The 26,804-nt window shown below is 48.3% G+C and overlaps 1 protein-coding gene across 4 annotated transcripts in view; it reads right to left on the reverse strand.

Moving 5' to 3' along the window:
- The window catches only part of DOP1B (DOP1 leucine zipper like protein B), a 735,954-nt gene that overhangs the window by 239,486 nt on the left and 469,664 nt on the right, over positions 1-26,804 (reverse strand). For all 4 annotated transcript variants that reach the window (XM_078656883.1, XM_078656881.1, XM_078656882.1 and 1 more), the window contains exons 23-28: positions 13,526-13,660; positions 12,137-12,189; positions 10,440-10,544; positions 10,244-10,310; positions 8,921-9,065; positions 8,742-8,830 (exon numbers count right to left, since the gene is read on the reverse strand). In XM_078656883.1, coding sequence (XP_078513009.1) covers positions 8,742-8,830; positions 8,921-9,065; positions 10,244-10,310; positions 10,440-10,544; positions 12,137-12,189; positions 13,526-13,660 — 594 coding nt within the window. The remainder of the gene's footprint in view (positions 1-8,741; positions 8,831-8,920; positions 9,066-10,243; positions 10,311-10,439; positions 10,545-12,136; positions 12,190-13,525; positions 13,661-26,804) is intronic.

Below are 26,804 nucleotides of genomic sequence, written 5' to 3' on the forward strand. Positions count from 1 at the left end.
GATGCATCATCTACCACTGTCATCCCTGGGTGGGGCAGGAAGAAGGGTCTGCCCCTGACTCAATCGCTGTCCAGTAATCACCTCTGCAGATCTTGTGCCACCTCCTCCTGAATCGGAATGTGGCCTGAGAGTTTCCTCCGATGTTGAGCCTACTGGGTCTTCAGATCCCACTGCAGAGCCCGCATATGCCACCTGCCATGCTTGACCAGCTGGATGCAGAACGCCATCAGTCCCAGTAGTCTCAAGAGTCGACCTCATGGAAATCCAGGTTCCAGACTCGAAGATAAGAATCATAGCCTGAATGTCGTTAACTCTCTTTCTCAGGGGAAAGGCATCAAACCCAACCGTGTCCAGAATGGCTCTGATGAAGGGGAGTGTCTGAGAAAGAGTCAGATGTATCTTTGGCACAATGATAGAGAATGCAAAGACGACAGGTGGTTCGATTTTGTCTAGAGGCTGTTGACGACACCCTGGGCCAAACTTGCCTTCAACAGCCAATCGCCATGGTAGGAGAAGAGCAGGACCCCAGACCTCTGAAGGTGTGCTGCCACCACCGCCATCACTTTTGTAAACACCCAAGGGGCAATAGTAAGACCAAAGGGCAGCACAGCAAACTGAAAATGCTCCTCTCCCACCACGAACCACAGGTAGTGCTGATATGTCGGCAGGACAGGAAAATAGAAATAGGCATCCTGCAGGTCCAACTGTACTATCCAGTCTGCAAGATCAAAGGCAGACAAGACATGGGCCAGGGAGATCATTTTGAATTTCTCCTTTAAGAAGATGGCATTGAAAGGGTGCAGATCTATAATAGGTCAAAGACTTCCATCATTCTTGATTACCAGAAATTAGCAGGAATAATAACCAAGTCCTACTTTTGGCATGCACTTCCTGCAGCAAAATGGGGAAATGGTCCTCAGTCAGATGTTGAGGGTACAGTGAAATGAGTGGCTGAGAAGAGAGAAAGGGTAAGGCATTTCCATGGCGAACAATCTGTAGGTCACACATGTACGACATGATTGTCTGTCAGCCCAGTAAGAATCAGTGGATTCTGCCTCCCACTGGTTGGCTGTGCTCCGGCAAGGGCACACTAATGAAGTTTAGCAGTGAGCTTGGCCACTGGGGTGTTATACACCACTTCCTCTACTGCTGGGTTCCCAGTGGGAGCTGGACGGGTTGGCAGTAAGGGACACATTGACCAATGACGAGAAAGGAATGGAGAAACTCTTGTGGTTGGCGAATCGGGCGGAAAGGCCCTTGGAGGGAGCAGTAGCCATGCTCTCCTTTGAATAACTTAAGAGCAGAATCAGCGGTTTCCCAAAACAAGCGAGTCCCACCAAAGAGTATGTAAATCTAGGAGGACTGGAAATCGCTGGAGAATGAATTCAATGGCAGCCACGCATGGCAGCGAATCTCAACGCTAGTGCCTATTGCCCATCCGATGGAATTGGTGGTGTCCAAGCCACAATGAACTGTGAACTTGGCAGCATCACAACCATCTTATATTGCCTGAGATAGTATGGGGTGAAGGTCTTTGGGAACACCATTGAGAGGACATTGTGCCACTGAATCCCAAAGGGCATGCAAGCAACGCCCCAACAAACAGCTGGTGTTAACAAATCGGAGGCCACGCTGGACGAAGAAAAGACACGTGGCCAAGTGTTTCCACTTGCTTAGAATCTTTATAAGGGGGGAGTAGCAGGAAATGTGTTGGGATTAGAGGGGCTTAAGCCTGGATCCCTTGGCTTTCTGGCGAGGGGTGCTGTGAAAGAAAAAAAAGGGTCGCCAGGGGCAGGGTGATGGCATCTGGCGATTTGTCAAATGACTGGGGGTCCAGGGCAAGGTTTGGCCCAAATCCCCAGTAAGGTATCCATCAATGTCTTTTTAAAGGGAAGATGGGTATCAGAAGATGTGTCCCCATGTTGGAGGACTTCTGTCAGAATATTATCTTTAACCTCCAAAGAGGAGAGCTGGAGGTCAAGTACTTGGGACAATTTACACATCCTTATGGTGTAGGAAGCGGATTCCTCTGTGGCAAGTCCAGGGGGAGAAATAAGACCTGTCTCTGGGGAGGTATCAAGGCTACCAGCCTCCTATAAGTCCTCATACCAGTTGTCATCTTGGTACGGCTGAGCCTACTCATCACTTAGGTCACAGTCATTATCCAAATCAGTCCCAAAAAAGGAATGCAAAGTCTATTGTCAAGCTTGTGGTAATTCAAGAGGGGGAAACAGCACCTTGGGCGGATTCAAGAGCACGTCAGTCAAAGTCGGACCTCTGTTGTCTCGCCGAGGGAGAGAACAATCAGTGCCGCTGTTTCATGTGGTGACGTCACCATTGGCGTTAATGTGTCTGGGGGCCGGCGCGGGTCATGGCAAGTCAGAGGCAAGATAAGTGCACAGGGTCCAGTTGGCGCCGAGGGTTGGCTTGTCACAGGCGGACGACATTTTGGCTCCCGGGGGCCTGAAGGCAAGCCAGAGGGAGTCGGGTAGAGACCCAAAGAGCTTGAGCATGGCTGCACAGAATTTTTCAATCTGACGTGGGGTGGCTGAAAGTCTGGAAATTCGGGTTGTGCTAGACCCACCTCCGGGATTTGCTCTGAGGTTGACTGACCTCGGGAGTGAGATTGAGAAGGGTGGTGCAATGCCCACGCTTGTTCAGGAGAATGCGAGTGGCACAAGGGGGGAAGAGTTTCACTTTTATTCCTTGTGTTTCTGATGCTTACATGAGGGCAAGGAGCATGACAAAGACTGACTTCTGAAGAGGCTCCATTGACTCCGGGAATGGGATTCAGAGTGGGCCTTGGACTTAAACAAGGCTAATTTAAGAACTGAATTGATCAGTTTTTAATTTCTCAGTGATGTCTGGTTTTAGATGGTTCTATGTAAGACTATGGACTACAGATACATTGTTCTTGCAAGAATATTCAAGTATTCTATCCATCGCTATTTTATATACTTCAGTGGGATGGGTATGCCTAGATGTGGGTCCCTTGCACACTGTGCCACTGTAACCAAGGTATACCCGACTGATGAGTCCCTAATAAGAGTGAAACTGGTCTTGCGTAGCTTGTGTTCTGGTCCAGGGAGGACCTGGCCAGGTAGTTCTGGATGGACTGCTCCTACTGGAGCAGGTTTAAGACTGATTTGTATATGGTGGGGTCCACACTGAGGTAGTGATATAGATGATTGAGCCAGACTCAATTTTTAAATACAATTAGCATTAGCTTGACTGAGTTATTTTCCATGGTCAGCCTCAAACAATCTGTCTGCACACTTCACAACATACTGACACATTCAGTTTGCACAACATCATTTTATCATTTGATTGTCAGCAGAATAAGTGACATAAGTCAGGGTAAGATGCCCTGAATATCTACATTTCACGGTTGCCTGGGGCACATGTTAAGGTAGAGAGATGGTATGAGCGGAGGTATATTAGGAACACTGGTTCCAGCATGATTCATTTCAGTATTTATGCCTTGCTTCTCACTCATAATTGGTTATATTAGGCAGTGGTCAGTTTGTTATATAAGCACTGAGATCTGACCATTCAGGTTACAGAGGCTATCCAGAAAGAATTCTGATTTCAGGCTGCTCGTTGCTGTCCCCTTTTAACTAAAATGGGACACCCACACAGAGGCTGAGTTCAGCTGAGCTCCACCGACAGAGAGCTCCCTCCTCCTCTGCATCCTGCTGAGATTTTGATGACTCAGAGGCACACTGTATTGCTGGAGAGGGTGGCTGCAGCTAGCGGTCGAAGAGCCAGGTCTTGAGTAGTCTCCTGAAGGTCTGTGGGTCGTCTGTCTGCCGTAGGTGTAGAGGGAGGGCGTTCCAGGTCTTGGTGGCTAGGTGGGAGAAGGATCTTCCCCCGGAGGAAGTTCTGTGGATGCGTGGGTCGGTGGCCAGTGAGAGGTCGGCTGAGCGAAGTTCTCTGTTGGGTACGTAGAATGACAGTCGGCTGTTGAGGTATTCAGGGCCGGTGTTGTGGAGTGCTTTGTGTGCGTGGGTCAGGTGTTTGAAGGTGATTCTTTTGTTGACGGGGAGCCAGTGCAGGTCTCTCAGGAGGGACGGGCGATGTGGTCTCGGCGGGCGACGTCGAGGATCAGGCGTGCCGAGGCGTTCTGGATTCTTTGAAGTCTGCTGATGAGCTTGGCCGGGGCTCCGGCGTAGAGGGCGTTGCCGTAGTCGAGTCTGCTGCTGATGAGGGCGTGGGTGACAGTTTTCCATGTGCCTGTAGGGATCCATCTGAAGATCTTTCGGAGCATGCAGAGGGTGTAGAAGCAGGTTGAGGAGACTGCGTTGATTTAGTTGGCCATGGTGAGTTTCGAGTCGAGGATGACTCCCAGGTTGCGTGCGTGGTTGGTTGGGGCGGCGCCCAGGGAGGTGGGCCACCAGGAGTCGTCCCAGGCGGAGGGGTTGGGTCCGAGGAGGAGGATCTCTGTCTTGTCCGTGTTCAGTTTGAGCCGGCTGTCTTCCATCCAGTTGGCGAAGGCCCTCATACCCCGGTGGAGGTTGGCTTTGGCGGTGAGGGGGTCTTTGGTGAGGGAGAGGATCAGCTGGGTGTCGCCGGCATATGAGATCAAGCGGAGGTCGTGGAGTCTGGCGATGCGTGCGAGTGGAGCCATGTAGATGTTGAAGAGTGTCGGGCTGAGGGATGATCCTTGTGGGACGCCGCAGATGGTCTTGGTGATTCCTGAGTGGAACGCGGGGAGGTGGACTCTTTGGGTTCTCTCGGAGAGGAAGGAGGTGTTCCATTCAAGGGCTTTGTCGCGGATCCCTGCGTCGTGGAGGCGTGCGCGTAGTGTGCGATGACAGGCGGTGTCGAAGGCAGCGGAGAGGTCCAGGAGGATGAGGGCTCCTGTCTCGCCGTTGTCGAGTAGGACTCCGACATCGTCTGTGGCGGCGATGAGGGCGGTCTCGGTGCTGTGGTTGATGCGGAAGCCTGACTAGGATGGGTCGAGGATCTTGTTCTCTTCCAGGTACCGGGTGAGCTGGGTGTTGACGATCCTTTCGATGACCTTCGCCGGGAACGGGAGCAGGGAGATGGGCCGGAAGTTCTTGAGATCGCTCGGGTCCGCCTTAGATTTCTTCAGTAGGGCGTTGATATTGGCGTGTTTCCAGCATGCAGGGAAGGTTGCGGTCTCGAATGAGAGGTTGATGATGTTCCGCGGGTGAGGTGCGATGGAGCTGTCGACCTTGTTGGCGATGAGGTGGGGAAGAGGGTCGGATGGGGCGCCGGAGTGGATGGTGCTCATGGTTGTGATGGTATCTTCGGTGGTTATGCTGGTCCATGCGGTGAGGTGGTCGTGGTCCGTGGGTGATTGTGGTAGCGGTGCGATGGGGTTGGTGTGGTGCGTCCGGGGGTTGAGGCTGTGGTGGATGTTGGTGATCTTGCGGTGCAAGAAGGCCGCGAGGGCGTCGCAGAGGGCTTGCGATGGCGGGATGTCGTTGGTGCAGGAGCCCGGGTTTGAGAGTTCCTTCACGATGTTGAAGAGCTCCTTGCTGTTGTGTGTGATGTTGTCGAGGCGGTCTTTGAAGGAGGCTTTCTTGGTGGTTCTGATTAGGTGGTGGTGGTTGCGGATGGCGTCCTTGAGGGCTGCGCGGCTATCGGGCGTTTTGTCGTTGTGCCAGGTGTTTTCCAGTCTCGCTTGGAGGCTAGGAGCTCCGGGGTGAACCAGCTGGCTCTCTGGCTGGTGTCCCTGCCAGTGTGTTGTCTCAATGGGGCTAAGGTGTTGGCGCAGTCTTCCATCCAGTGTCTGAGGGCGCGGGCCCCCTCCTCGGGGTCGGTGGGGTTGGTCGGTGGGTTGAGTGCGAGGTCGGCCTGTAGTAGTTCCTTGGTGGCCTTGCCCCAGCGACGTCGGGGGATCTGTAGGGTGCGGTGATGTGAGACGGGTTTCCGGAAGCTGAAGTGGACGCAGTGGTGGTCGGTCCAGGTGAGTTCGGAGGCGTGGCTGAAGGCAACGTGGGGGCTGGAGGTGAAGATGGCATCTAGCGTGTGGCCGGCGATGTGGTTGGGTGATGATCTGTGTCAGGCCCAGGGTGATGAGGTTGTCGATCAGGGTGGATGAGTTGCTGTCATTGTTGTTTTCCAGGTGGTAGTTCAGGTCGCCGAGGAGGATGTAGTTGGAGGAGGTCAGGGCATGCGTGCTGATAAAGTCGGCGATAGAGTTGCAGAATTGGGGACGGAGTCCGGGTGGTCTGTAGATGAGGGTGCCTCTTAGGGGGGTCTTGGGGTCCGTGTGAATTTGAAAGTGCATGTGTTCAGCGGTGCTGAGGGTGTCTGTGGTGCTTGTGGAGATCCTGATGGTGCTCTTGTGGATGATTGCGATCCCCCCGCCGACTCCGTTGGCGCGGTCTCTGCGTGTGATTTTGTATCCGTCGGGGATGGCCACTGCGATGTCTGGGGCGGAGGCTTCAATCATCTAGGTCTCGGTCAGGAAGGCGATGTCAGGTGATGTGGAGTCGAGCAGGTCCCAGAGCTCGACGGCGTGTTTGCGTGTGGAGCGGGTGGAGCGGGTGTTGAGCAGGATGCAGCGGAGCTGGTTGGGTTCAGTCGTGGTCGGAGGTTCGGCGTCTTTGGTGGTCGCGGTCGGAGGTCCGGTGTCTTTGGTGCAGGAGAAGCAGCAGTTCCGGCAGGTGAAGGGGCCGTGGGTGCGCTTAGGGGCGGCTTTGTGGCAGCTGGATGGTCGTCCGAGGATGAGTGCGATGAGGGTGTTGGCATTGTACCGAGTGCGGGCTTCATGAGAGGAGCACGGTCCAGGGGTTGTGGCGCTGAGCGCGGTCCAGGCACGGACGGGCGCAGACGGGCTTGCCTTAGGCGCGCCTTTGCGCGCCAGCGGCGCATCCGCTGAGCGGCCTTGCAGCAGCCGCCATAAGAGGAGGAGTGGGAGGGCGGCTCAGCTGGGAGGGGCTGGGGCAGAAGGGGAGAGCGAATCGGCGGCAGGGGGATGGGGTCGCAGGGGAGGCAGCGGCGGGAAAACAGGGGCAAGCGCGGGGAGCGGGTGGGGTCCTGGGGAGGGCAGCGACAGCAGGGACAGCGAGGAGCCGGGAACCAGAGTTGGCACACAGCGCAGGCAGGAGGCGGTGACAGCGGCGAGCTACAGCAGGAGGGGAGCGACCTACCAGAGGTCAAGGTATGCAGGGTGACGATCCAAATACTGTAATTAGGCACAGTTAGTTTACTTTATGCTCTTAGAGACTGATAAAATATGAGTTAGGAAACATTCTTGGGAAAAATAGGAGAACTGTCATTTTCACATTTATAACAACTCTGAAATTAGCAATATGCTTTTTATGTCTTGTGGTCACAATCCATCTACTAAGTAGCAGGTTATGGCAATATATGGTTATCTGTAACCAAAAAAGAGCCCATCCGTTTCTCAGGGAATGGGGCATGCTATGGGATGTGTAGGAGCATGGGTGGTTACAATTTGAGGGACAGCAACAAGATTATTTAGCTGGATCGTTATCAGTATTCTGATAGACGTTCTTCGCAGGACTCTGACAATAGGACAACAGAGAGAGGACATTGAAGTGTTTACAGACGCAGCGACAACTATACGAAACAGAAAGGAGAATCAGGATGAAGCACTCAGGTTACTGTAAAGAAAGAAGAGAAAGGTCCTAACCCATGGTGTGCAAAATAACATTGGATTGGGATGGGCCCCATGCAATTACCAGTGGCGGAGATTAATTAAAGCATTCCATCCGTCACTTTTTTGTATACTTCAGTGCAACAACACCCTATGGGGTATGGGTAAGCCCAGACTTTGAGCCCGTGCCCACTGTGCCACTGGAACAAAGCTATACCAGATTGGTGATCCCAAATAAGGGTGAAACCAGACTTGGGCTGCTTGTGTTTTGGTTCAGGGAGGACCTGGCCTGGCAGTTTAGGCTTGATGGTTCCTACTGAGCAGCGTCAAGAATGTTTTGCATATGGCTGGGTCCATACTGAGGTGGCATGGTGAACAAAATAACGATGGACTGGGATGCGGTATGAGTAATAACAGTGGCTGTGATTAATTCAAGCATTCCAATTATCACTCTCTTCTATATTACAGTTCAAGAAGAATATAGCACAAATATAGGCAGCTATAATATTAATATGTTAAGTATATATTTTGATAAGGGAATTTGTCTTGATGATATAAAGATTGTCAAGCTATACAGTTCTAGAATCAAGTATAGTAAACCTATACTTACTTACATATACATATGTAGCTGATAATTTTACTATGTTTTTATAGCATGACATTTAAACCGTGATATTTCAGAACCATACCTTTCATGACACAAACAACTTCTTCATACCTCAGGGACGGTTCATTAATTAATTGGTAGACACAGATCTTAAACATTATTGGAATATAAAAAGATAAAATATACAGGAGACCATCATAACTTTTATGTTCTGAGAGTGAAGCAAATTGTGCTCACAGCTCAAAGTTATTCTTACACCTGAAGGATAACACTTAAATAAAAGGTCCCAAAAATATCTTCATCTTTTTCTCCCAGGAGAAATATTGCTCTAGGGTTGGTGCCTGAGCATAATCATAAAACTCATGATCTATTGCATAAATACTAAAGAGCTTACAAGATGTTCTTGACATTCCATGGATAGAAACAAAGACATCTGGAAAAACTTGCAATCACTTATAATACGCTAAATGAATCAAACGTTTTGATAAAAGCGCTAATACCATGAAATAAATAAAGTTTAACAACAATGATTACTCTTACTTCTGCAAGGAGAGAGAGTGCTTGGACACTATACATCGAGGGAGCTGATGCAGATACCATAGATGACTGTGCTGCTGTTGCTGTGCCGTCTGCAAAAATCAAAGTGGCTTTGTTATCAAAGCTGTAAAGATATCCATTAACATCAGAAACAAGAGTAATACACCCGGGTCACTACATACCATACAAATCTTCTTCCTCATCATCCTCATCGAACAAAACCTGGGGCTGGGCTTTCACCTCTAAATTTCTACTCAACCAGCTTGTTTGTTCCAAGGAGGAGCCAGCAACATTCCCAACAGCTTCCAGAATTTTCTGTGTCACTTCCTGAAAGATAACAACAGACCATCATAGATCATTTACTGCAATCGATAGAGCTCTCAAAAGATCAGATTAGCTGGTGCACAACAAGACCTATGCTACTAATGCTGAAGTTGAAAGTGTTATCTAAACTCGGCCTCTGTCACATTTTCTATGGTCTATTCTTAATTGTTTCTATTTTGAGGAGCAGAGGGTATACTTTGGTAATTCAGCCATGTAACAGGATTAGAAGTAGCTTAAAACCCCAAAGATCTAGCCTTTTGTCTTTAACCTTTGCATTTCTCTATGGGTTAATCCACCTTGTCTCAAAATATTGTTTCACAGTTGAAAGACATGCCTACATGTTTACTTTGCACGTTCACTGTAAAGCCTGATATCCTCAGCAAGGCATGTATCTCTTACCCACAGACATTGTCACAGACCAGGCAACAAAATCAACAGCACCAAAACTAGACTAATATGTTTTGAGATTTCAATGTTATCAGAACCATTTGCCTAAAAAGGTTCCACTTTAAAGTCTGTCCTGAAATCATGTTGATACCTATGCCGAAGCCAAGGAGCCAGATGAAAGCACCTGAAAAAGGATCAATCATCTTGGACTTCCCATCAAACGGTGAAGTGGGGAACGCATAATAGATTTTCCCTCACACAGGAACACTAATCCACAACTGGGTTGCTTGATAAATGAAACATTCGCTGTTACTGGTAATCATCTTGCCAAAAGCAACCTAGAAAGGGAAAGCAACTAACTGTAAAAAGCCACTGCAAGTGGCAAAGTCTGTGTTAAGCATGCCATTCACCGTTTGGATAAATTCCACGTATTCGCTGATACCTTCAAATGCAAAGTAGCAGGACGGTAACAATATATATCAAATATGCTGGAGGAAGGAATTTGAGCGCATCATAGCAGAGAGAACTCGGATGGAAATCTGTGATAAAATGTAATTCTAATTACCTGCATCTGAAGAAAAGTAACTTTTGGGGATGGTTTTCCAACAATTCCTTAGTTGACTATCCAAAAACAACAATATGGTGACCATGCCATGACCTACTTGAACATACCAGTGTACTAAACCGGACTTAGCCATACATAATTAACTCATGGACGAGTAGCTCCTCAAACACATTTGAAGGAGTCACAAAACACAATTCAATGTTTTGGTTAATGAAAATAGGTTGCACACCTGAAGATCTTTCTGATCTTTCTTGTTTTCAAGGCTCGGAGTTCGTGTTACAAAATCATTCAATATGCTGTAAGAAAACACAAAAGAGTTCATAATTGGCATGTCAAAACTCCTTGGTCAATCCTTAACACAGAAATGTTAGTACTCCATCGACTACATTAAAATATAAAGTTAATGTGAGGCAATAGTGACATACCTAAGCAGCAGGAAGTACCCAGGTGGGGCTAGGTTCAAGGCAACAGACTCCTTCAGTAATCCCAATAAGGGAGGAAAGTTCTCCTGAAGAGCTGAGACAGTAAGCCTGTCAACAAAACAGATTGGACACATTTCTCAAAACCGCAAACCAGTCATTTGTGAAAACAAGTCCAAGTACATAATTATGGCTGTCCAAAGAAACAGCATGTTGTGTTTGTAGAACGTGACCTAAAACTGAGAGTCTTCATACCTGCAGTCCATCACGATCAGGAAAATAAAATAAGACTAAGGACATTTCCTTAAATATGGATTATTTGCATGCAAGCTTTGCTCATTTATGTATGGTAGTTTGTGTTGTTTTCTGTAAGTATCATACTTGCTGCCATTTCCTCCCCCCTGAGCCAACTGTGGGGCCATGCTGGAGCAATACAAATGTTTCTGCTCACTTTGTAGAGTGGTGTAATCACAAGGCCACAAAGCTCAATTCAATTACTTCCTATTCAGAAAAGAAAGTTATTATGAGAATGGCCAACACCTCTATTCGGCTATATGGACATAATGAAAAAGTGGCTTAGCGCTGAGCCATAACTGGAGCAAGTATCAGAGTTCTGAGTGTTACAAAATTACTGATTAATTCACCAGCTCACAACAGGATTGGCTGCAGGAAAGCAGAGATGTTTAATACTAATTCAAAAACATCTACAAAGCTTTCTTTTTTAAATGAGAAACCACATCTAAAAACGTATGCGTTTAAATATATTCTACCCTGACGACTAGCAACAAATTACTGCTTGTCCTGCTTTCCCATCTCAGAGCACTCACCTGTCCCTTTTTAGATGTAGCAAAATGTGTTGTCACATTATTTGGAGTGTTTTCATATTTTCTGCGAATATCTATGCATTGCTGAAAAATATGCCAATTGGAGGTCATGAGGGTTTGCCCAAAATGGCAAACAGATTCCAGTGGTGTATCATAAATGAAACCATATCATATGAAAACCATTATTAGCGAATTTTGCTTTACATTTAATGTCCTCACCAGTTTGCAAGCTGGGTGGGAAAGGCCTCAGCCAAGTGCTGTCTCACAAAAGCATTAAACTCTGCAAGGAGACTCACGGCAGCTCTCAGAGGATAACATCTAGATTTGGCCTACGGCAGGAGGCATGAGCCAGGTATACCCCTGCAACAACACAGCAAACTCACTGGCATCCAGGTTGCTGGAGGAGAGGGAAAATGGGTGTCCTTAATCAAAATATAGATAGATTTATTTGAGTAGGTTAACTGCAGCAGGTTGTCTAACCTTAGAGTGTATGGATGATTAATCTGCTAAAGACCTTCAGTCATCATAAGCGTCCCCACCCATTCCTTTCCCAGTATCCTTTCTTACTGTTGCCTTATTATGTATGACGGGAGACCCAATGAATGAGTATAAAGAGGGAGTCTGTTCCTACTTGCATTGCTCTCACCGGACACATCCACACCCTGCTAATACATTTTTCTTTCATGCTCAATGGTGTAACCCCATACACACACTATTTGAATTACATCATATTTTATGCATTGCTAATGACTTTTTGCCTGACCTAAAGGACAGTTTTAAAATGTATGAGCTGAGAAGTGGAACATAACATAACCTTTACAAATGCAATTCATTGATATTAAAGATTGAAACTGATTAATAAATGTACCATCACTGTACCTTTGAATAAAAGCATAACAGAACTGCAGCATTGGTACATCCACCAAAGACTTCTGGGAAAGAAATAACAAGAACTTTGTTTATAGACAGAAAAGTTTGCAATACAAATTCTACCAATTTAATAAGTTTGCTTTCATAGTGCCTAAAAACCTTCTTCCAGGGTGTGAGTCACTCTTAGCAATCCAGTGACCCATCTGTCCCATTCCCCTTGTTTGCAGTAATACCAGAACTTTAAGGTGGTCTAGGACAGAAGACAACTAACAATGTGCCTCATGCACTGGGGGCCTACTTCCAGTGTGAGGGAAATATTAGCTATGCGACTACTGGAAATGGAGCTCTACTTTGGGGGTCTGTCTCAAGGACGCACAAGCGAAATGACAGGTCCACCATGCCAGAATGGCATGGCAGCCTTGCCGCCATAATGCTTCTTCCAAGATGCGGCTCTCAACTTATACACAGAAACTTCTTTCAGGAAAAATGTTTGAAAGCAGACTTGTTTACATTTGCCATCACAGTTCAAGGTGATTTCACAAGGGCAGCCAGTTTGCTTAACAGTATAAGACGTCTTTCAAATCACATCAATGTGCTAGCTAGACAGAAAACTACAACAGCCAATGTACTATGGGTTGGCAGAGGTAGCAATGCCACTGTCTGCCTCGCCTCGCCTCAGCAGCAGGCTTTGGCTCGGACCCACCTCATTACCTTTCAGCCTGTAGCTTCCTGTATCATCTGTCTTTCCGGTTTAGATAGTTGCCACAACACTTGCTACAATTCTGAAGCAAATCGGTTTGACTGCCATTTCTGAAGGCCAGACTGCCAGCAGAACCTGGTTTCATCACATAATCAACTCAGCTATGAATCATTGTTGGGGGTAACACAAGTCCATGTCTGCATCACATACGGATTGCAGAACTGATTTACAGAGCTACTTCAATACTGCAATCACTGTGGTTTTGGGTGGGTGGAGTTCCGTACGCATCATCTGCTCCTAAAAAGCCTCAATATCCAAATGGGACAGGACGTTCTGGAATTCACTAACACACTCTTCTGCAGTTTCCTTAACCATGAGCAATCATTCAGAGTCCCAGGGTAGCCCATAGACTCTGAGGCCGCAGATAAAATAACAGACTTGAGTGATGAGGATGCAGAAGTTGTAACATTTCAGCAAATTAGTCAGAAAGGACTTTTCTTGGCCTGCCATGGAGGTACAGGAAAGGGGTTGTGGGGAAGATCAACTTACAACAAATGTCATTTGTTGATGCTTTGACACTCTGGTGTGGTGTACGTATCAGGGCATTTTGTGGCATCCCAAAAAACAGGGATTTATGGCTGTAGATCCAACACATATTTAAAAAAAACAAAATACGATACAGGCATTAAGTCATTTACCTCCTCTCCTTTAATCTGTGGCGGTTTCTTAACCACTTCCTTCACTAGCTGTAATATGACATCATTCTTCAGGGTTTTCAGAGAGCAGACCAAGTCAACAAGGATGAGCTGAGAGGAGCTGGCACCTGGAAGAATCTGCATAAACATTTCAGGAACAGGTATCACAATGGTCAGATAAGGTACATTACTGTTTATAAGGCTCATATATGCTATTCTGTACAAATTACTGTTGTTTATAGAAGACTGAAACCTTTCTATATGAGTTGTTAACTAAACTAAAGCCTTTTTAGAAATTATGTGAAAGAATAAAGTTACCTTCCTGGAGAACAGATTACTCCTAAGTCTCTCTACCACTGTCATCCTAGGGTACTTTGTCAGAATATGTCAGGAGAGCATTAGCATTTATGACGTAGACCAAATGTTTCACCATAATGGTTCCATTCTCACCCTAAGGGCAGATTCAACAGTAAAGAGAATAGGAAAGTAGGAGGTGAAGGTGGGAAGTTTTAGGCCTACTGCTTTTGGAACCACAGGGAAGAATATAGCATGTTACAACGCATGCTTTTACTTCACGTTTTATTACAACGCGGTTGTTACAACGACCATGTTGTTAGAACGTGATACCTTTACATCGCAAGTCATTAGATCGACTTGCTGTAGAGGACGCGCTGGACTTAGGAAAAGTATAATTTACTATTCCAACTCCACAGTGCGCAACAGTAGGGAAGGTGTTGGAATAGTAAATTATACTATTCCTTAGGTTAGAGCGCCCCCTACAGCAAGTCGATCTAATGACTTGCGATGTAAAGGTATCGCGTTCTAACAACGCGATCGTTGTAATGACTGCGTTGTAAGTGTAAAGCAATGTAATGACAGCGTTGTAAACGCTGTTTCCCACAGGGAATAGCACAGGTATCTATCACTCCAAAAGTTGCATACACGTTGAATGACACTGAAGCATGAATAGTTGCAAGATAAGCTCTTTAGGTATCTACATCAATGCCATATTCTGATAGATGTCTGATAAAACACACTGCATCATTTACCAAAAAATTGAGCAGACGTGTTCTATGGTACAGCAAATCTTTGCCACTTGCTCTTGTACAGTTGATGGAATATCCGTGTTCTCGTAGTAGAGGCTATAAAGTGCTAAGGCCAGCGGTTCTGGAGGAAGGAGTTCAAGATGAGAGCTGGTAAAATGCAGTGCAGCTTCGCTCCCATTCGTTATACAGAAGGTTCCTCCGCTGAGGAATTTGGATGTCTCCTCTCAAAAAGGTATAGGAGGGTCAGATTTGGTGAAGCAAAGCTGTGGAATGAAGCCTGCCCTTAAATGTTTCAGTTATATAGCAATGGGGTAACCCGATAAGCCACTAGACTCAGGTAACTTTTGCAGGGCTCACAAAATCAGACAACTCAGTCAAAGTAAAGGTTGTAAGATTGTCTCATTCCAAACCAATATTAGACATTTTCCTAGCGCGTTGGGACCCATGCCATCCACAAGGTGAACAGCTCATACCTCTCGTTCTGCAAAAGTGTCCATAGTAGGGAATTCAAATGCAAACATGTGGATTAAGTTTCAAATCGTGCGGGTTGTACCGGTAACTGTTCACCCTGCGAGATCTCTAGATGTTGCAATGTAGAACAAGTTACCTACCTTCGATAATGCCTTATCTGGTAGAGAGACTATCTAGCCGCAGACTTCTTACCTTAGAACTATTCTCAGGTGTCAGATTGGATCCGGAATTTCTTTTGTGAGCAGTATTCCTGCCCGCCAGTAGGTGGCATAGTTTGGCTCCATATGGCGTTGGCGTCTGTCCCAGAAGTGACTTGCATGGTGCTAACATAGGGTGACCTGAATTTTTTAGCCAAAAACCAGGACATTTCACAAAAATAGAAGGACTACAATTTCACTTCAAGCGAGCGCACAGAATGACAGTGCTACTCAGCAGATAATTACAGAACAGGCAGTAGGAGCATACATCAAATGCAATTTTTTAAACCTAGTAGCTTTCCTGTTAAATAAATTGCTTTCTTGAAACATCTGCAACGATCCCTGCTTTGCAAACAATAAAAAGATACCTCCCACTGTTTTCAGCCAACCCTCTCTAAAAACGGGGACATGAGCAAAATTTCTTGAAATCTGCCAGGACTGCTGGTGAAAAACCGGGACCGTCCTGGCAAATCCGGGACGCCTGGTCACCCTAGCTAACATCAGTTTCTTTTCACCACTTTCCACACCAGATACATGCAGCCACGTTGAAAACTGACCACTTGTGTGGAAAAATAGGCCCTGAAATGGGAACAGCCCTGTACCTAGAAATATGTTCGCAGAGTGGAGATGATTGGTGGGTATGTAAGGAATCTACAGTTAGATAGAGTCTCTACCGGATAAGACATTACCGAAGGTAAGTAACTTGTTCATACGACAGAGACTTCTAGCCACAGATTCCTTACCTTAGAATAGCTACCCAAGCAATACCTCCCAGGAGATAGAGCTGCAAAACAATTCCATACCAAAAAATCCTGCATGACCGAATGGGCAAAGTGCCCGTCCTGACAGACCGGACCGTCCAGTTAGTAGTGCTTGGTGAACGTGTGTAGCGTAGCTGCCATTGCTGCCTGGCAGATGTCCAGGACAGAAGTCCGCTTGTTAATGCTTTGGTGGAGGACTTGGCTATGGTTTAATGAGCAAGCAGGTCCTGTGGGGTTGTTTCTTGGCCAATGTGTAGCAGATTTGAATGCAGGGTACGTTTCTGCACTGCCTTTCCCTTCTCCGCTTCGACGCACCCGACGAAAAGTTGGTCGTCCACCCGGAACTCTTTCATGCGGTCAAGGTAAAATGACAACGCTCTTTTTGGCCAGGCGGTGGAGTCACTCCTCTTCCTTAGAGGGATGTGGGAGAGTGTAAAAGGTAGGCAAGGTGATGGACTGGACTACATGAAAGGAAGTGACAACTTTCGTCAGGAAGAAAGCTCTAGTGCAAAGAATCAGACTGTCTCGGAAGGTTTTCAGGTAGGGAGGCTTAGACGACAAAGCCTGAAACTCACTGAGCCTCCAGGCAGTTGTTAATGCCACCAGGAAGGCCTTCTTGATCGTAAGGAGCCTGATAAGACAGTTGTGCAGTGGACCAAAGGGAGCGCACATCAGAAAAGTGAGTACTAGATTATGTTCTTACTGAAGCATGATAGAGGGTGAAGGTGGAAACATATGTTGCAGACCTTTCATGAATCTATTGACAACAAGGAATTTGAACAGGTAAGGCAGATCTGGCAACAGCAGAAAGGCTGAGATGGCATAAAGATAGCCCTTTAAGGGGCCAAAACAGAGGGCCTGCTGTGCAAAAGAAAGGATAAAGAGAAGGATCTGAGAGAGGGCGTAGAAAGAGAGTCAACCTGTTTCTCTGCACACCATACCGCAAACTTGCCCCAATGGCAGGCTTATACTGTTTTTGTAGAGGGATGCCTGTGTGCCAAGATAACAATCTAGACTTTGGGCATAAGGTCAAAAGCTGTCAGCTACTGCCGCTCAATCTCGACTCATGAAGGTGGAGTGTTGACACGTCTGGGTGGAAAACCGTCCCCATTTGCTGTGACAGAAAATTCTCCAGAAGGGGCAGCCAGATCGGAGCAGCAACAGCCATGATCAATATCTCAGGATACCAAAGTCTTCTAGTCCAGCCCAGAGCCACAAGGATGACTTGGGCCTGGTTGTTTCTGATCTTCTCAAGAACTCAGGGCAGGAGTGGAATGGGTAGAAAGGCATACAGGCCTGCGCTCCCCATTAGATGAAAAGCGTCTCAGAGCGAGAGCAGTCTTGGAAACTCCAGCGTGCAAAACTACAGACATGGCGCATTCTCATTGGTGGCAAACAGATCTAACCAAAGCTCTCCCCACTGCTAAAAGAGACCTAGCACTATTTCCAGATGGAGACACCACGCATGATCCACTAGGCATCTTCGGCTGAGTTTGTCTGACCTGGTGTTCAGAGTTTTGAGCAACCAGGGATATGCCACTGGCGTTCCAGCCATTTCCAGAGGTGCAGGGCTTCTTGGCAAAGGGTTCACGACACCACTCCGCCCTGTTTGTTGCAATACTATACGGCTGTAGTGTTGTCCATGAATGCCTTCCCTTGATGGAGGGTAGAAAGGCTTTCAATGCCAGCCGGATTGCACGCAGCTCCAGAAGGTTGATGCGGAGCCCAGATTCTACCAAAGACCAGAGGACTCTGGCATCCACCTCTCCAAAAGGGAGCATGGCAAATTGAAAGTGCTTGTGATCTACTGTGAACCGAAGGTACAGGTCTGTGGGCAGGCAGGACGAGAATGTGAAAGTATGTGTCCAACGCCACTATCCAGTTTTCCGGTTCCAGGGCAGACAGGACTTTAGTGTGTGTGAGCAGTTTGAATTTTTGGGCACAAGAAAGTAGCAGGAATAACAACCACATTACTTCTGGTGTCAGAACCCTCTCTATGGCTCCCTTGGCCAAGCGAGCCACCACTTCCACGTAGTAGGAGAGATGGTCCTCCGTCAGCCTGTCACAAGTGGGTGGCATGGGTGAATGGGAAGATATGAAGGGGAGGGAGTAGCCCTTTCGGACAATCTGAAGAACCCAGCGCTCTGATGTTATTTTTTTTAATAGTTCTTTTTATTGAAACCAAACATACATCAGCAGAAATACAGTACAGAGGATCGTTTACCTTGCAAACTTCAAAGCAGATGGTTCAAGGATAACTACAATGTAAACAGGAGAGGAACCTCACGCAGTATTCTGTGGCGGCACACAGATCTCCCTTCTGTAACTATTTCAAGGGCCCCATACCCGCGACCATTTCCTAGGGCACCCCCTTGCCAGATACACAGTTTTTTCCCTAAACATGCACCAATCCAAATTACTTTCCCAAGTTTCCAGGGTAGGCGGTTGAGCGGCCCCCCACAACTGAGCACTGTTTCTTTTGGCCAACATAAACCCTAAAGTAGCCCATTGCGTCTGAGAGATGTTCAGGTCTGTGGGTTCCCATATGTTCAAGAGGCACCTCCTTGCCTCAGGGTGTAGGGTGACATGCAGTACTTTCCTGATTATGTTATGTACTTTAAGCCAATATGTGCTAATATGTGTATACTCCTAGATGATGTGCATGAATGTGGCGTTGAGGAGGGGGGCGTGGCTTGGACGCCGGAGGGAATGGCGGCGTGAGCCCGGAGCTCCGCGCCTGATCCCCAATTTATCCTGAAATAAATAGCGATAACCCACGTGAACACGATCATCTACGCGCTGGTGGCGCAGAGGAACACTAGCGGCACCCAGACGGCTGTAGAAACCACCCTGGCAGAGTCGCACCGACCCAACCTCGGAGTTGACGAAGATCGAGAACGGAGGCGGCCCCAAAATGGCGGACATGGCTGCGGCCGGCGCTCGCGAACTCCAGCGAAATAAGGCGCAGCAGGGAGGAGCCCACACAGGAGAGCTGTGAAGGCAAAGGCGACGTGCCCGGCAAGGAGAGCAGAGAAGACCAGCATTCGGAGACGGGCGAATTGAAGCCCGGCCCCACAGCCATTTGCCTATGCCGGGGGTACGAAAGATGGCGGCTGGGATCTGCGCCGCGGACAAAGGGGAACAACGCAGAGATCGATGCACCGGCGAGCGGCTTTGAACCCTCAAGCGACAGAACACCCAGACTGCCGGCAGCACACAGACAGAAGGTGGGAGTGGCTGGCCCAGACGGTGAGAGTGCCCGTGGAGTCGAGGGGAGCGCGAGTGGGACGGCCCAGCGCGGCCCCGGGGGAAAGCGGGCTGGTGACCGCAGCAGGGCGGAGTACTGCAGAGAACACGGTGGTGTGAAAGGAGGTTACCGCGAATGAGATTGGCACTGTTGTGGTGAGAAGAATGGCCTAGGTGTCCCCCGAAGAAAAGTAGAGGAATAGTAAAACTGTACCCTACGAAGAGTCGGGATTCGCCAGAGCTGCGCACCGGGAAAGGGGTGGTGTAAAGGCCACCGAGGGTCCGGAAATGGCAGAGTAAAGAGAACTAATTGGCGGGAGGAATCGCCGCTGAGTGGAAGACCCTTAAACGACCCTTGAGACCCCATTTGAACCACCCTTCCGGAGAGCAGTACAAGATCGATGGGGGTTGGATGATCGTTACTCCCTGCGAGAACTCGCCCTTGCGACAATGCACGGAAGGGAACGGTGATCTGGAGGCGCCACAGTGCTAACGACGAGAGACAACAACGAGTTGCTGGGGATTATCGGCAAAGGCCCGTGGAGGTAGTGGCGGCGGGGCCTTGCGGGCCCGGGCTCTACAGAAGACTACAAAACACAAGCTGAGGTGCATCACAGGCCGTGTGTAGCAGATGAGCGGAGCTGGATGGGGAGCATTTACACCTAGAGAACACCTCAGCAGCACACGGAACCCACCAAGAGTGCGGGCACAGGACTAGACGTCTGCCCGAGCCTAAAACCGTCCTGTTGTGAAGCGCCACGAGAATCTCAACTACAGCTGAAAAAGGAAAATTTGGGCTGGAACAGAGACACCTGAGCGCTAAGTGCCTATAGCGACAGTTGGTCTGATCGGCCCTCCGGGCTGCCGAACCTCTGGAACTGCGGAGATAATTGCACCCACAGACAGGGAACCAAAGACCTGCGGGGCCCTCACTGCACACCCAGGTAATTGAGAACTCCTCCCGCACACTGAGGTGCGGAAAGGCCCATTGGGTGTAGGAGCAACAATGGTGAAGAACAAGGGGAAGGGGGAAGAAGCCGTATCCTCAGCAACACTGGAGGAAACTGTCCCGGGGCCTGTAGACCTCCAACAACTACAAGATCGAATCCTAGAAGCCATCGAAGCCACGAAAGACACTTTATAGCGGGATATCGCACAAGTAGCGACAGGGCTGGGGCTCCTGCGGCAGACCATGCCAAACTCAAAGACAGAGTCAAGAACACAGAAGACACCCTGCAGGAGCTAGCCCCGGCTCACAAATCGATGGAGGGAAATTGGCGGGCGCCCTGGCCCGAATACAATCGTTGGAGAGAAGGGCGGAGGACGCCGAAAACAGAAGTAGGCGCAACAACGTCCGCCTAGTAGGCCTGCCGGAGAAAACAGAAGGGGGAGACATGGTTGGTTATCTGGACAACTGGCTTAAGACGGAAATAGCACCAGAAGGCCTATCACCCTTTTTCACGCTTTATATATATCCAATGGACAAGAGTATTGTACACATCAGCTGTGGCTAGAGTACGGGTGGGATCCCTCGTTTCACACCAAAACCCGGTGGAGCGCGGAACGCGGCAAGGTTGCTACTTGTCCCCTCTGTTATTCCTCTTGGCGATTGAAACTCTTGCAGCTGAAGTCCGAACCGGGAAACATTACAGGGGAATAGACATTAGAGGAGAAAGACAATTTATCTCCTTATACGCAGACGATCTCTTATTATTCCTTGAGGACGCGGAAGAAGCGCTGAAGGGAGCAGAGAGGCTTCTCGCACGCTTTGGAGAGCTCTCGGGTCTAAAAGTCAACTGGTCCAAGACATGTATATTCCCTGTGCGGAAAGGAGAAATGCGACCTGTCCATTGCCCTTTGCTTACCTGGGAGCCCACATGCTTAAAATACCTAGGGGTCTACGTGTATCACACGGCAGCAGATATGCTGGACGGCAATATAGGCCGTTGTATGCGAGCGCTAAAAGGAAGCATGGCCTTTTGGGCCACCCTCCCGCTTTCGGTGACTGGCTGAATTTCTCTGCTGAAAATGATTGCTTTTCCGCGCCTTCTCTATTATTTCCGCACGCTCCCTGTGTGGATACCCAACCCCATCTGTCGACGCTACAAATCGCAACTGACCTTGTTTTTATGGGGCTCGGGCAGATGTAGAGTCGCGCTCAAAACACTCCTCTGCCCGAAAGACGAAGGAGGACTAGCGGTCCCAGACTTCGAACTCTATTACCTCGCGGCCAAGCTGCAGCTCTTCACGCAGGAGGTGGCGAGGGTATACCGTGGCCCAGAGCAAGAGAGAAATGGAGGCACTCCGAGACACGTCCTCGCTTATATTACCTTGCAGCAGAGACTGGCCCTGAGCAATTTAACTCTTGAGGAGCAGACGTTCAGGCTCTGCTGGAACCGTTCCCAACGTCATGCGGGAGTCAAGCACCCATACGCGCCTGAGATACGTCTCGGAATGGTAACGGCGTTTATTTATATATTATTTATTTTATTTTTTCAATTTATATGGCGCAACAGCTACCCAAAATGGGTTTCCCGGCGCCTAGACACAGCTAGTTTGAGGACAGAAAAAAGGGGGGAAATGGCTATTGAGTATTATTGTTCAAATAGCCAGGTCTTAACAAGCTTTCTGAATCTGATGTAATTTTCTTCCTTCCGAATGAAGGGAGGGAGCGTGTTCCATAGGGAGGGTCCCAGATGGGCGAAGGATCTGCCTCCTGTTCTCGCCCGTTTGAATCTCGGTACGCAGAAAAAGGCTGCCGTCTGCGACCGAAGGTTTCGCTTGGGACTGTAAAGATAGGCGAGGGTTTGAAGATATTTAGGTGCTGTACCTGCTTTAATTCTGAACATGTAGTTCAGGGCTTTAAAGCGGATTCTGTTTTCAATCCTGAGCCAATGGAGTTTCCGACGATGGTTCGAGACTCCGGAGTTCTTGGGAATATTGCATAGTAGCCGAACTGCTGCGTTTTGCACCATCTGCAGTCGGCCGATTACAGATTTGTTTGCGCCCAGGTACAGAATGTTGCCGTAGTCAAGCCTTGATGTAATGAGGGCATTGACTACGGTCTTTTGCGTGGACAAAGGCAGCATCCATAGGATCTTCCTCAACCATTTAACTATAGTGAGGCATAGGCCAGTTACTTTACTGGCCTGTTGGTTCATGGATAGGGAATTGTCCAAAATGAAGCCCAAATTTCGAGCGTGGGTCACCGGAGTAGGAAGGGCGCCCATCTGGTCAGGCCAGTGTGCGGAATTCCACAGATCTTGATCTTTTCCCAGGACCAGTATCTCCGTCTTGTCGCCGTTTGGTTTCAACTGGTTTTTTGTCATCCAGTTCAGGATGTTTAGGAGTCCGTCTTTGAGTAACGAAGGGGAGTGAGGACAAGATTCGGATAGGGAAAAGATGATTTGGGAGTCGTCGGCATAGTTCATAAGAGTGAGACCCGATTGTTCAACAAGGTCGGCCAGGGGTTTGAGATATAAATTAAAGAACAGAGGGCTTAGAATAGACCCTTGGGGCACTCCATGGGATGCAGGTAAGGAGTCCGAAACGGCTCGTGAAGATGTGATCTGGAAGGTTCGGTTTGTCAGGAAGGACCGGATCCAATCCAGTGCCTTTCCTCGTACACCATTTTTGTGCAGTTCTTTGATAAGAGTTTCGTGGGAGATGGTGTCGAACGCCGCGCTCAGGTCCAATAGCACGAGCGCGACCGTCTGACCTTGATCAAGTAGCTTTCGGATATGTTCAGTGACTCCGAGCAGGGCGGTTTCGGTAGAGAAGCCAGCCCTAAAGCCAGATTGTGATGGATGTAGTAGAGAGTTTTCTTCTGCGAAGGTAGCTAAAGCTGAATGAACGTGTCTCTCCAAACATTTGGAAAATGCCGGGAGCAGGGATATGGGTCTGTAATTAGCGAGGATTTCCGGGTTTGCAGTCGGTTTTTTCAGAAGGGGCGTAACCATGGCATGTTTCCACAAGGCTGGGACAGTGGCAAAATCAAGGGATGAATTCAGGAGATTAGCAATGATCTCCAATGAGTTTTCACCAAGTTGTTTAATGATTTTGATAGGAATGGGGTCCCTGGGGGAGCCGGATTTTATGGTTTTAAGAATTAATTTCAGCTTGTCTACTGAAAGAGCAGGCCAGGATTCCAGTAAGTTGTCACCAAGGGATGTTGGTGCAGGGTCAGAGGGAGCGGATAGTTCTGTATTTTTTGCCTTGATATCTAGGATGATTTTATCAATTTTCTCAGTAAAAAAGCATCCTAACTCCTGACATTGTTGAGTATTTAATGGGGGTGCAGCAGCTGTAGTGTGTGCACCAGCCAGTTCTTTAACTTTGTTGAAGAGGGTTTTTGGCATATTTGTGGCTTCCATGATAGTTTTTGAGACGAAAGCAGCTCTTGCTTTTGCACAGGCCGAGTGATAAAGATTCCTGGCTTCCTGGTAGCTTCTTTTTGCATCAGGGGCGTAATTCTTACGCCATTTGCGTTCGAGCGCTTTGCATTTGGATTTTTCGATCTTTAGGCTATCATTATACCATGGAGCCGGAGGGCGGTGTCTGCTCCCTTTGATACAAGTAGAGGGCAAACATTTGTTGGCTGCATCGCTGAGCCAATTTTGCGCTTCGGTTGCTAGGCAATCCATGTTAGAGCTACAGCTTGGTGGGTTATGTTGTAGTGCCGAGTTTAGTAGTTCTAGGTCTACTAGCTTCCAATTTTTCCTACATGAGCCTTGAGCATCATATTGCAGGTTGGGTGAGGATGGAAAACTAATGTTGAATTTTATAAGATGGTGGTCAGACCAGCCTGTGGGCAGGGTGGCAATACAACTTAGTTCACTGATGTTGGATATTATAGGGTCCAGCAAGTGGCCAGCTATATGAGTAGGGCTAGAGTTTATCAGGGACAGATTTAGGGACTTTAGGTCTTCAAGTAGGTTAGAACAGTAGGGGATGGTGGGGTCCTCTAGGTGCAGGTTCAAATCACCCAGCAGGGAAAAATTGCTTAAAGTGATGTAATAAGGGGTGATAAGATTGGCTAAGTTGGATGCCCATTGAGAGGAATTGCCTGGGGGTCGATAAATCAGAAGGCCTGACATTGTGAAATTCGGGTTCAAGGAAATTTTGAATAGACCCGCTTCACAGTCTGGAATAGCTACAGGCTCCAGGGTGCATTTTAGTTCTCTATTAAAGATAATAGCTATCCCGCCACCTAGCTGTTTATCCCTGTCTATTCTGACAATGGCATAGTTGTCGGGGAGGGCGATAGCAACATCCGGTCCGGCGCTGTCGTGCAGCCAGGTCTCGGTTAGGAAAAGGGCACTGGGACAGTTTTCAGCTAGGAGGTTGAAGATATCATATTTATGTTTGGGCAATGATCGGCAATTTGTACTGTAAAATACGTAAGTTAGAGGTTCAGTTTTGCGCAGTAATTTGCTTTTCCTATGTCTCCTGGAAGTGTCAGGGTGGGGTTGGCATATTGAGGTGGACAGTTTACATTCCGAACAAGAGCGTATTCCGACTTTGTGGAGGTTAAATATTGAGCACCTCGGATTGGGGGTGGGGCGCAGTGCTTTCAAATCAGATGACGATCTTACCAGCCTTGAAGATGTAAGGGAAGTGAGAGCCTCTGCCTCGTGCCCCGTCCTGTCACGGACGGGCACAGACGGGCTAGTCTTAGGCGTGTCTTCGGCGTGCTGAAGGTGTGCCCGCTGCGCTCGACCGCTGCGCTTTCGAGGACTGAGCATGGTAATGAGGAGGAGGAGGGGGTGTGGCTACATAGGAGGGGCGTGGCCCCGAGTCACCTGGGTGTTGACGCTAAGGAGGGAAATTGATCTTCCCCCTAAAGCGCTCGAGATAGTGCTACAAAGATTTACACAGTTTCAGGTTCTAAAATCAACATAAAACAGTGTGCGTGCAATACAAAATTAAAATTCAGTCAAAGAGCAAACACCCCGGCTTCCGCCTCAGGGTAGCTAGCAGGTCAACACCGGCTGCAGACTCAGCGCGACGTTTTGTACTTCCGGGAGTGGGCGTGGCTACATAGGAGGGGCGTAGCCCCGAGTCACGTGGGTGTTGACGCTAAGGAGGGAAATTGATCTTCCCCCTAAAGCGCTCGAGATAGTGCTACAAAGATTTACACAGTTTCAGGTTCTAAAATCAACATAAAACAGTGTGCGTGCAATACAAAATTAAAATTCAGTCAAAGAGCAAACACCCCGGCTTCCGCCTCAGGGTAGCTAGCAGGTCAACACCGGCTGCAGACTCAGCGCGGCGTTTTGTACTTCCGGGAGTGGGCGTGGCTACATAGGAGGGGCATGGCCCCGAGTCACGTGGGTGTTGACGCTAAGGAGGGAAATTGATCTTCCCCCTAAAGCGCTCGAGATAGTGCTACAAAGATTTACACAGTTTCAGGTTCTAAAATCAACATAAAACAGTGTGCGTGCAATACAAAATTAAAATTCAGTCAAAGAGCAAACACCCCGGCTTCCGCCTCAGGGTAGCTAGCAGGTCAACACCGGCTGCAGACTCAGCGCGGCGTTTTGTACTTCCGGGAGTGGGCGTGGCTACATAGGAGGGGCGTGGCCCCGAGTCACGTGGGTGTTGACGCTAAGGAGGGAAATTGATCTTCCCCCTAAAGCGCTCGAGATAGTGCTACAAAGATTTACACAGTTTCAGGTTCTAAAATCAACATAAAACAGTGTGCGTGCAATACAAAATTAAAATTCAGTCAAAGAGCAAACACCCCGGCTTCCGCCTCAGGGTAGCTAGCAGGTCCCCCATGGGGGTGATTGGTCGCAGTTACAGGCCTGGGAAGATGCGGGACTGCAGGTCCTTGGAGACCTATATGACGATGGAGTGTTAATACCATATCAAACATTACAAGAAAGGTTTGATCTTCCGCGGGGAGGCTATTTATTGCATGCAGCGGTGACCAGAGCCATGCAGGCACATTGGAGAGGGGGACTTACGGAACCCACAACGACCATGGCCTGTCAGTATACTATGATGGCGGCGGGAACTTATAAGGCAGTAACATGCCTGTACTCTAGGGTGTTACGAGAAAACTTGCCGCCCCTAACAGCGCTGAAAGCCAAATGGGAATCTGACTTAAATAAAGAGATCCCTGAGACAGCTTGGGCACAAATACTGCGGCGAGCACGGAAGAGCACGAGAAACGCACGCTTCCAACAAATACACTTCTACATCCTACATAGGGCCTATCTGACACCAGGTAAAATTAGAAAATATTTCGGAGAGGCGGAGGCAGTATGTCCCAGATGTACCACAGAAGGAGCGGAAATGGAACATATGTTTTGGTCCTGTACAGACTTGAGGGGTTACTGGCGGGCAATAGGTGACTCGCTGAATGAGTTGACCGAGAGAAACCTACAGTTCGATATGGCTGGCAGTGTACTGCATTGGTTCCCACACGCTCCCAAAAATAGAGTTACTAGCAAATTTATTGATATGGGCCTTCTCCTAGCCAAAAGGGAAATCACGAGGCTTTGGAAGGCGAGAACGGGTCCCACACACAAGAGATGGGCAAACGAGTTCTTGAAGT

This window comes from Lissotriton helveticus, chromosome 8 (genome assembly GCF_964261635.1).
Source record: "Lissotriton helveticus chromosome 8, aLisHel1.1, whole genome shotgun sequence".
NCBI classification, from domain to species: domain Eukaryota; kingdom Metazoa; phylum Chordata; class Amphibia; order Caudata; family Salamandridae; genus Lissotriton; species Lissotriton helveticus.